At 41.4% G+C, this 11,606-nt stretch overlaps 1 protein-coding gene across 3 annotated transcripts in view; it reads left to right on the top strand.

The window, feature by feature from the left end:
• IQGAP2 (IQ motif containing GTPase activating protein 2) overlaps window positions 1-11,606 on the top strand; it is a 127,570-nt gene that overhangs the window by 96,502 nt on the left and 19,462 nt on the right. For all 3 annotated transcript variants that reach the window (XM_066339072.1, XM_066339071.1, XM_066339070.1), the window contains 5 exons: window positions 1,118-1,208; window positions 5,462-5,623; window positions 6,808-6,950; window positions 7,912-8,082; window positions 10,792-10,875. In XM_066339072.1, the coding sequence (XP_066195169.1) occupies window positions 1,118-1,208; window positions 5,462-5,623; window positions 6,808-6,950; window positions 7,912-8,082; window positions 10,792-10,875 (651 nt within the window). The remainder of the gene's footprint in view (window positions 1-1,117; window positions 1,209-5,461; window positions 5,624-6,807; window positions 6,951-7,911; window positions 8,083-10,791; window positions 10,876-11,606) is intronic.

Raw genomic sequence — 11,606 nt, 5'->3', positions numbered from 1 at the left:
ATTTGTCCACTGTCCTGTGATTGTCTTACACCACTTCATGTTACTTATGTATTCTGCTGTCTTCTTTAAATATATCATGCAAGTTGAAGAGGATGTTTTTAGGAGTTTCATCCCTATTTTCTCTTTGTAATTTCTGTGGATATCAGATTCGTTAGTTCTTCAGCCTTAGGTTCAGTGCTTAAGCAGGGATGCTCATTACAAGGCTGCTTCTTTGTCTACACTGCTCTGGTTTAAATGTGTTTCTAGCCTTTTTTTTATCCCTGAAATATTTGTGAGTACATTATCCTAGATCTCTCTGATTTGGTACATTCTATCTTCTCTCATCGTTAGTCTATTATAGGCCTGGCACTCCTATTTCCTCTTTAGTATGAATTTCCCACCCACGTACTGCACTAGATAGTAAATATTGCTCTAACCCTGCTTTATCTGCTGAAGTGCTGGCAACACCAGTGAACCTAGTTAGTGGAGATATTGTGAGCCCACTCTACCTACACATTCTGTTTTATCTTGGGTTTCATGTCATGCACTTCAGGCCTGAAAGAGGAGTGGTACCTACTCTGCAGAATACAGAAATGTTTGCATGAGCTAAACAATCTTTATTAAACCTGACCTGTCTTTCTATGTCAGTCTTCGCTGTTACTTCCTAATTCTACTCAGTTTTCTAATGTAATATTTACCTAGGCATACACAAGGATCCTTTCCAAATAAGGGCTTTTGAAAGAAAGCCAACTTCCTGCAGTCTTCTGCTACTCTCTCCTATTATCACAGCGCTGCCTGATAATGTGTGATTTTATGTGGCTATTTATTTGCCTACATATCAAGGAAATAAAAATGTTTCAGTTTTTATTATCTTTAGTAGAATGAATTCTATGCCACCAGTATCAGCAAATTCTCCTGTTCTTCTAGCCATCAAAACTTTCAGAGCTTTGTGTCTGAACAGGATCTTTTTCAATTCAGTAAATAGAATATGAATTTCACTGGTGATTTTAAACAGTCAAATCCTTTTTAATGTTCAAAGGCTTTGCAAAGCAGAGATCATATATGGGAGCTGTATCAGTATATTAAGATAACTCTTATTATTCAGTTTTTGCAATGCTTTTTACTGTCCTTTTCCCAGGAATCTCAAGATGAATCAGCGCTTCTGTGGCTGGACGAAATACAAAGAGGAATCAATGACAGCAATAACAACATAAAAGAAGCAGCAACCTGTAAGCATTAATCTGCATCTGCACTGCTCTTGTTTTTCTTGGTCTTGGGAAACTAAAATAAGTAATTTATATTTTCCAGTTCAGGGAAGGTGGAAGCCCTTTAAATACATGAAAAGAAATGAATGTGTGTCCTTTGTCATTCTAAAACTGAGATGACTTTAAACAAGAATGGTGTTAATTCTATCTAAAGTGGTAAACTTTAAGGTGTGGCTAATAATTCAGAGGATTTGGTTATACAGGTTAACATCATGACCAATCTTTTTAATGTCAGTGTATCTTCATGTAGCTGATGAAATATATGAATGAGAAGGGATACGCTGTTCAGGAGCTTGTTTTCTATACATAAGACTAAAATCTTTATGAATATTGTAAGAGCAAATTTTTAAGTTTACAATTTTGATTATATTTCTTTATATTGTCTTTTATGGAGTGCTGACAAACAAAAATCAGGAGCATATTAACTTTGAAAGCAGTGTAAAAGGAATACTACATCATTTTGGAAAGTATATGCTGTTCCAATCTGTAAGGAAGAGGAGAAATCTGCAGGAAAAATGCTGAGGCTTGATCTGTCAGAGTGCTGTGCACTGAATGTACTCAACACCTGTTGTCAAAGCTTTAGCTGACTAAAATAATTGTAGAAAAAATATTCATGATACATAATAAACTTTGGCAAGTACTGTAGAAGCAAGCACTGGTGGGTTTGTGGGGCACATTGGAGAACATGGTGACGTGCCTGCCTGTTCCAGCCCAGTGCCAGCACAGCTCAGACAGGGTATTGGTCACTGGGTATTGGTCATCCTTCTGCTTCACTTGGCTTTGGGTGAGTCAGTGTCCCCTTCTGCTGCACCTTGTGAATGCAAGTGCTGAAGTGGGTGCATTCCTGCAGTGCTGTGCTCAGCCATCCCTGCTGCAGTGAGCCCACAGGCACGCCAGGAGCTGCTGCTTGGGAAGTCATGGGTGCAAGAGGACATGGCTGCATCTTACAAATAGCTATCCCTGCTACAGGAACACTGTGTTTTGTGTTAGTATTACTTAAGAATTGATCTAAACAGCTAATATAGTCTTCACGTAACAAGGGAGATACACTGGAAATAGCTGAAGTATTTTTGTAGGTCACACATCCATAGGGAAAAATAGTCATAAAATAGTCACTGGGCTTGTGTTTTCTGAAATGGGGTCAGATATATGCACATTGTCTCAATCAATCTTTTGTGCTGAGGCGTGTTGATATGTTATTTTGTGAAAAAACCTACTTCCCATGGATGACACCCAGAGCCATGAGGAAACATATGAGCACAGAGAAGGGAAGGAAACTTGTAGCTTATAAATGGATTTGAGTTCAACCTAAAGAGCAACTTGAAAACACCCTCATTTCTGTTCACTGGTGTAAAAGCATTAAGGAGATGTATCAAAAGTAGCCTGTAGAAAGTAGGACAGTAAAATTCATACAGCAATACCATACAAGGTTGGTAAACCACTGGTAAATGGTAAACCACTGGTCCATCCACTACCTAGCTGTTACACTAAAATCTTTTCTTATAGTCTGTGTTGGCAGTAAATGCACAGCTTTTCACAATAAAAGGATGCTCAGTAGAACTCTCTTAACGTTTCACTTTTAGGAAAAAAGTACTAATCTCATGTACTGTGCCCTGTGGGTTGAAAGGAAGGACTGTCAGCACAGCACATTCTTAAAGAGCTCCAAGGTTTTGCAGCTAAAACCTGAGATTTAACATTTCCCCATGGCCCAGAACCTGATATTTCCTATAACCAACACATCCTGTCTCAGGAAGTTTGCATGTTGTGTTCACGTAGTCTAAACTTAAAGTTCAACTTGATCACAACTTGGAAAGGAACTTTCATTTGATCTATCACACAGGCACTGTTGTTGAAAGACAACCAGCTCCAAAACTTTCCCAAGGTAGTCAAAGATGCATTTTTCAGTTTAAAAAGTGGTTTTGAGATTGCTGCAGTAATGACAATAAAGTAAGCAGTAAAATAAGAGAAGATACTGGCAGCAGTACTGAAACAGACTTGATCATTCCCAAACTAACTTTAATACCTTATATAAATACTAAGTGGTATAGTATTAAAATACTGAAAGCCTTTTACAGTATTCTCTGTCAGTAAAGGACTCTGTATTTAGGAAGAAGTGTTCAGTAAGTGCTGGTGCACTTCCTAACTCATTGTGCTGCTTTCTGTGTGTTTTGCATCACCTTGCTTCACTTCTTGAAGGAGTTCAACCATTGTACTCCTTATCTAAGTGGAGAACAAAAAGAGATCAGCCAAGTATCAGCTGTATAACCTTCAAGAGTAAAATTGAACACTGATTTCAGCCTTGCACAGGAAGAGTCTGTCAAAGCAGGAAGTCTGTGTGTCCTGAGAGAGTCCAAGTTGTAGGAAAAAGGTGATCTTTGGCCTTGCTGAGAGTTCAGGCTTATCACACCAGACAACTGTGGCCTTGTATATCACAGCTGTTTAAAAGGGAGGATGGGTGTGGAAAAGAGCCTTTTGCAGTGTTGATCTGGTACTGGCATCCCAACTGCTAGAGAAGCAGACTGGAGCTGACACTTTTCTGGCAGTTGGGGATGGCTAATCCCCAGTTATCTTATGATTTTCCAGGGTCCAAATGGCCTTTCTCTAGAGCAACAGCCACAGTGTTAATTGCTAGCACTAAAAATGAGAGGAATATTTTCTACCAAGTTGAGGTTTTTTTTCCTGATAAACACTCTCCTTATATTATACTTCAAAAATACTGGCATAATTAACTAAAAGATGAGGAAAAGCCAGATGACAGTGGACGTACATAAATGAATCTTAGCTTAAGTAGTGTTTTCTTTTGTCTTTGTAAAAATATCCTTCAGCACCCTTAACTACATGATGAAAAGGAGGAAGGAAAGCATTCAGATACTGCTGAACAGAGTTGATGAGGCATCTGGTACTGTGTATGAGTCTGGGGCCAGCAGCAGCCAGCTGTAATGTGTGGCTTCCCAATTTTTTCTGCTTCCTTGCTGCTGAGGCCAGATGCCTGGATATCACACTGCCACAGCAGTGGTAGAAAGACATCTCCAGTATACGTGTGTGCTGGGCAGAGGTCTGTTTTAAAGCACAGAAAATTTGCAAGATGCTATCTGACAGAAATCCAGACGGTGGTGGTGTGGTATTGCACGTTCACTTTGTTTCTTTTTGGTTGATCTGTTACTGTCTAGCCAAAGCTACCCCATTCCACTTTAGTCAAACTAACAACAAAGAAAAGCTGTTTCTGTTTACTGAAATAATTTCCTGCTTGCTCAGTGTCATGGAATGATTCCTGTAAATGGGCTTCTGATACTGAATGTGTTTTGGGTCAGCTCTGTGTGTGCAGGGACCTCCTTTATACTGATGTGGGTAGACACAAGATCAGGGGAAGTGTCTGGTGCTGCAGCATGAAGTGCAGCTGTGGGGTGCAAAGGCAGCCAGATTCCCTCAAGCTGGGATATAATGTGGATGTTCTAGCTCCATTCACTTGTTCCTCTGTGCATGGATATTGAATTTAGATCTGAAGGAACACCTTTAAAAACCAGAGCAGCCATTTCTAAAGCAGCTTAAACATCTAGTGGGTATTTTTGAACTGTCATGTGCTTCCACATGCGTGCTGCCAGATGTGGTGGAATCTGTTCCCTCAGTGATGGTGGGATCTGCAGGAGGAAGTCGAGAATTACAGTATGGGTAATGCCACACAACACCAAAGTTTGCACATGCTTCACGGCATCACCTCTCAGGGTGCTTTTATATGCCCTGGAAGCAAAAGCTGCATCCTTGGCAAATTCAAGGGCATAAATTAACTTTTAACAAGTCTCTGAGGAGGTGAGTTCAAGAAAGGGTTGCTTCAGGATGCTGACTAGGTTGCTGCAAGACTTTACTCAAGGCAATCAGTTTTAATTCCCATTTTGTACAGTAGAAGCGAATGTTAATGTTTACATCTTGTACCCAAATTGCTTCATGTGCCTCTAGAAGGCTCCCAAGTGATCAGCAGATGATGGCCTGCCTGTTAGGGCAGACTGAATGTGTGAGTACCTGCCATCCTCACCCCCTGCCCTACTGTCACTTGGTATGTCACTTGATGGGGAGCAGTTATGAACCCCAGACTGCTGGGCATGCCATGCTGTCTCTGTGTGCCTGCATTAGAAGCCCATTTTCGAAGTTTCTGGAGGCTAGAGTTATGAGTACACAGAGTATAAGACTCTTAATTTTTCTGTGTTATTATTTTACCCCAGTGGCTGTTGGAATATCAATGATTAACAAGAGCTTGGAGAATGGTGATTCACAGCCAATCCTGATGATCCTACAGTCAAGGTTTGGATTACGAGTCATTCCTGAGTGTGCTGAAGCCTACTTCAAGAACCTCTCTGAAGCCAAGAACATGAGAACTACGGAAGGTAAAAAACTTCCTAAACAGGACAGATCCACACATCCAAGTCACTGAGGCAACCAGAAAGCCATAACAAGAAGCTTTCCCAAAAATTGCTGTAAATTGAGGGAGACAGCTGCTCCTTTAAAACTTTTTGACAAATGCTATACTTTTCCAAGTGCATTTTACATTCCATTGTACTGTTGGCCACATGATGCAGACCACAGTACATGCTGAAAAGTAAGTCTACTGATTTCCAGAGTCTAGCTGAGACTTCCTAGAATCTCAAACCTGCTTCTGAGTGAATTTAGGACAGCTTCTGTCTATTGGACTGTCAATAGAATAGTCCATTCTCTCAGAAAACCATATTACTGACAGCGTTTTTGTAGATGCAGAGATGCACACATCAGTTTTACAGATTGCTGTCGAAGATCAAGCCAGCATCTGACAGTGTTCACAGCCCAATTATGGTCCCTGTGCATTGCCAGAGCAGCAGTTACCAGCAAAAGCTGGGGCTAGAATCTCTTCTTAGCAGATGATGGGATGTTTTGTCATGTTAGAGCTGCAAAAGCTGGTCATAGCTAACAGCAGCCAAGGTTAACTAATGGTTACAAAAAAAATTACTGTCAGTGTAGTACCCATTCTTACGGTAAGTTTCACTTTGCAACATGAATGTTCTCAAGGCCTTACTGGTTTTATCTTGGGGCCTTTGTCCATGAGGAAATGAGGTTTTTCCTGCCTGTCAGGATGCAGACTGGTTTACCAAAGCTATAAACAAGAAAATGATGTGGATATAGGAAATGTTGTGTGTGAGGTAAGAGTCAGTAGGTCTAGAATTTGGGCAGAAGACAAGAAAAACATATTTTATAAACACAGTCTGTTTTGCTTGTGAGTGATGTAAGAGGGAGGACACACTGTTTCAGGAGCACTAACTTGGCATATTAGGTTTGGAGAAGAGGCTAGCAGTGGATCTGTACCAACCTTTTATCTGTTTCTCTAACCTTATTACCATTTTGCTCTAGAGGAATAACCCTCATCCACCTAAGCAGGATATTTTGAAAATCCTTACTACAAAAAGGCCCAAGATACATAGAGACTTTGCATGTCAAAGGGCTTGCAAGCAAGTAGAGGGAGGGGAAATGAGTAGGGAGAGCTGTAATTTATCAGTGAAACAGGACACAAATGTGTACTAATGGTATGAACTGCTTTAAGGTTCTACTGAAGGTCCATGGATTAAACTTGTAATGAAAGACATGTATGACTACTATTACAATGTGGAAACTGAGGAAGGTACCTGTGTTGCCCCCAGAGGAGTGGTACCAAAAACTTCGTGGTTAACTGGTGAAGAAATCCAGGTAGGTGGCCGAAACTTTGGCTTTTATTGCAAAAGTTTGAGAGAGCGTGAGACATGACAATTATCCAGAAGCTGTGGTGGGTGAAACTGAAGGTCACTTTATCAGTATCTGCTTCTGTCAAGAGCAGCAACTTCAATCTAAGCAGACAGTGATAACACAGCCTCCTGTGTAGTGTCTGCAATTATTTAGGAATTTCCTTACTAGAAGTTACAGCATTTCTTTTAATGACCATCAGAAGACAACAATGGAGGAAAGGCTGATTGCTTGCATGTCCTTTTATATTTTATAGGACTTTGCATTGAGCTACAACAAATAATTTTATTTTGTGTTTGTGAGCAGGTAGAACCACCATTTTCTCTTTAAATCTAATCCTCTGACAGTATTCTTGTGTCTCCAGATTCAAAAGGATGAGTGTGCTATTTTAGCTCCCTTACTGTAGAGGTTATGAGGTAGTGTGAAATATAACTTGGAACAAAGCAGATCATACAAGCCTCTGAGTAGTTTGTTCTTCAGTTATTCTGATGGAGCTCATCTAAGTTACAGGCTTGCTCCTCTGCACAAAGAACTCGAGTCGGTGTAAGTCCTTCTGAAATTCTGAATGCAGCAGCACCTGAGTGTCCTTTTTAACAGGGAACTCGGTGATCCAGTTAGTATTTCTAGATGTCTGAGTTGTACAAGATACTTGTAAGTATCAGGAAAGCAGAACCCTGCTAATGTATAAAAGAATACTGTTAAAATAGCATACCCACTTGGATAAGTGAAGCTTGAAAGCAGTCCAATTACCGGTGGTGCAGGGTTCAGCAGTAACAATGTTGCTCTTTCTTCTTACTGATTAAAGTGTAGGGGTAAATCAGAGGGACAGGGACAGGGTGAACATAAACTGCAGGGATGGGGAGAACACAGTCCAAATTCCAGGAAGGTTTTGTCTTTTGAATGACCTTTTCTCATCATCTCTTGACAGAACATTGTTGGGCAAGTTACAGCAGATTACAACCGAGAGCAGCTGTGGCTTGCTAATGAAAATCTGATTGTTGGGCTGCAAGCCCGAGCAAGGGGATTCTTAGTCAGAAAAAACTATCAGGAGAGAAAAGCCTATCTTCAAAACCAGGAACCATCTGCCATCAAAATACAGGTATTGTTCTAGAACAAGAAGGTAATGTGGCTTAGGCAGCTTTTAGCATGTAACAGGTGACGTGACTGATGACTACCACTGATAAAAATTTCAAACAGATCTGTCTCCCTGCTTTCAGCAGCAATAGTTTAAAATTCTACATCTTCAAATATGTGTGCTTTCACATAGCAAATATCCAGTTTTAAAAGAATGACCATATCCACCTCCAGTGTAAGTTACTTGGGAAAAGCTCAGTAATGCACAGTCCTGGCTTTGTTCTGACATGCACAGATTTTTTGTGGTGTGCCTAACTATGCACAGTACAAGACCAGAAGATATTTGTTAAGTATCGAAGGAAAAATTCCTTGGCAAAGCATGACTTAAGAAATACATTCCTTACTAGACTATCCTTAGTTGGAAGTGGTTTGTTCCTGTTCCATGAAGTCATAGTTGGACAGGGAGTGGCAGCTGCCCTGGTGTCTTTTCCCAGTATTTCTTGGATGTTTCCAGTTTGCTGAACTCCAAAAGGTGTACAAAGGAAACATTCTGCTGAGGGTGCAAGCACTGACAGAGGTATGCACACTGGTTTTAAATGGTGAGATATCCAGCTCTTATTGGAAACAATTTATTCCACCACCCACTCTCAAAAGAAAAAAAAAAAGGAAAAATGCACAAGAGATATTTTTAATCTACAGTAACTGTATTTAACAATTGATTATAACAAATAGCTTTACCACAAGTAGTTGTCATTGGGACTGACTTTTCATTTTCCAGCATGGTGTCTGAGCCCAGTAAAGAATTGTACTTTGAGAAATTCAAAGTCTGTATGAATAGGTTCAAAATATGAAATGTGGGTAAATAAAGTATTCTCTGTTTTCTTTCTATTGGCATTAAAGTAGAAATGACTTGTGGAAAGACAACAAATAGAAGACAAGGCTGGTGTCACTTGCTGATAGAGATGACAGACAAAAGCAGCACTAAAAGTATCCCTATCATAACAGGGATATCCTATTAGCCCTGTCACTGGGTTTCTTGGCAGGTGTTTGTTTCTGAGCTAGCAAACAGAGAGTCAACTGAAGGAATTAACTTGGAAAAGAGGCCAGGGCAAGAAGAAAGTGGGTCCAGATAGGTAAGGGACAACTTCTGGATGCAACAGTGACAGAATGGGTAGGTCTCCTAGAGACCACAGCAGGTCATCTGGTCCAACCTCACTTTTCAAGGAGGGTTATCCCAGAGCACTTGGCACAGGATTGCACCCAGATGGTTCTGGAATATCTCCAGAGTCTCCACAACTTCGCTGGTCAATCTGTTCCAATGGATGGTCACATGCACAATAAAGAAGTTCTTCCCCCATATTCAGGCAGAACTTCTTGTGCATCAGTGTCTGCCCATTGCCTCTTGTCCTTCTTGCTCAGCACCTCTGAGAAGAGCCTGATCCACTCTCTTGATAGTCTCCCTTCACTCACAGACATTGATGTGATCTCCTCTCAGTCATCTCTTTGTAAGGCTGAACAGCCCCAACTCCCTCTGCCTTTCCTTGTAAGGGAGATGCCCCAGACACCTCACCATCTCTGTAGCTTATGCTGGACCCACTCCGGGAGCTCCATGTCTCTCTTGTCCTGAGGAGCCCAGAACTGGACACAGCACTCTTAGGGAGACCTCACTAAGGCTGAGTACAGGGACAGGATCACCTTCCATGACCTGCTGCCAAGCCTCTTCCTAATGTCCCCAGGATCCCATTGGCCTTCTTGGCCACCAGGACACACTGCTGGCTCATGGACAGCTTGTTGTCCACCAGGACCCAGAGGTCCTTCTCCTCAGAGCTGCCCCCCAGCAGGTCAGCCCAAGGCTGTGCTGGTGCCTGGGGTTGTTCTTCTCCAGGAGCAGGACCCTGCACTTGCCTTTGCTGAATTTCAGGTGGTTCTTCTCTGTCCATCTCTCCAACCTGCTGAGGTCCTTCTCAAGGGCTGCACAGCACTCAGGGGTGTCAGTCACTCCTCACAGCTCTGTGTCCTCTGGATTTGATGAGCAGGCATCTATCTCTTCATCCAAGTCTTGGCTGAACAAGTTAAACAGTACAGCATTGAACCTTGAGGGACACCGCTGGGGACAGGCTCCAGCTAGACCCTGTGCCACTGATTTTGACCTTCTGGGATCTGATGTTCGGCCACTTCTCAATTCACCTCACTCTCAACTCACCCAGCCCATATCCCTGAGTTTGTCTGCAGGGATGTTGTTAAGAGAGTGTTGAAATTCCTGCTGGAGAAAGTAGACAATATCCACTGGTCTCCCCTTACCCTTACACTTACTTTAGCAAACCCATGGTGACTGTTCCTGATCATCGCCTTGTCATCCATGTGGGCAGAGACAGTCTCCAGATTGAGGCACTCCACTGCTTTTCCAGGGATGGGAGCCACTTATGTGGGATGAAGCCAGTGACTGGGATGCTAAGGATGTGGGTCTGCTGGTGATAAGAGTAAGGATGAATTCAAGAGGGTGAAGGAAATAGCATTAGACAATAAAGGGTGTTGAAACTGGTAAAAATTAACATCAAATTATTAGGGCACCTCAAAAAATAGAGGGAAGCTTACTTACACCTTAGTTATCTCTATCCCAATGGCAGATTTTTTTCTACAAGTTAAACACCGTTAATGATTTTAGTGTGTTACATAGATTTAATATATATTAATTTCTTAATGGAATGATGCTCTCCTGCCTTCTCTAAAATAGGCTTTCTGGAAAGGATTCAAACAAAGGAAAAGCTATGTTGACAGATTAAAAGTGCTTCAAAGCAATGTTGCTGCTATTGTTAAGGTAAGAATACCCAATGTGTTTTGGGAGCCAAGTATGTTTTATACATGTATATAATGAACAGGTATTTGGGTCTGAATCAGTTATAAATCAGGTGCCAGGGCCTATGCTATGTCCCAGCACATTACTATAACACAGGCAGAATTCAGATGGTAATCTTTATATATCACCTTGTTTTATATAAAAGCCTTAAGAAAGAATAGTCCATCACAACCTGGGAATCAAAGACTAGGAGCACAGGCTGGAGGTTCTCCAGAAATTTGCATGGCATTGAAAGTTGTTTAGTTGATAAGCAAACTGGTTCTTGAAAGCTCTGTGTTTGACTTCCAGCAGACTTTGCAGAACCTGAGGGGCTCTTGAAAGAGATTTCCTTACATTTCTCTTTCCAACACTAAACTAGAAAACATTTGGGATGATACTGTATTATTTCCTTAAAAGCTGTCAAATCTTTCTCTCTGAAAAGCACTCACTTTTCTGAGATGCTAATGGAACCATTATGCCATGACTGGATTGTAGATCACAGATGGAACATTGTGACAGGATCCCCAACTTTTGAGAGAGACTGGTTTAGAATTGACACCTGAGATCTGGAGGTAGAAATTATCTCCAAAGATGAGGTTACACACAGACTGTAGCAATTTGAACTCAGCTCGATTTAGTGGTTTAGTGGGAACACCTTTATCTGGTCACTGGCCATTAGGAGCCTGGTGGTAGAGTCATGTATGTCCCTGAGC

The sequence above is a fragment of the Sylvia atricapilla genome, chromosome Z, assembly GCF_009819655.1.
Source record: "Sylvia atricapilla isolate bSylAtr1 chromosome Z, bSylAtr1.pri, whole genome shotgun sequence".
NCBI classification, from domain to species: Eukaryota; Metazoa; Chordata; class Aves; order Passeriformes; family Sylviidae; genus Sylvia; species Sylvia atricapilla.
The sequence above is the reverse complement of the archived record's forward strand: the minus strand, read 5'-3'. Positions and strand labels throughout refer to the sequence as shown.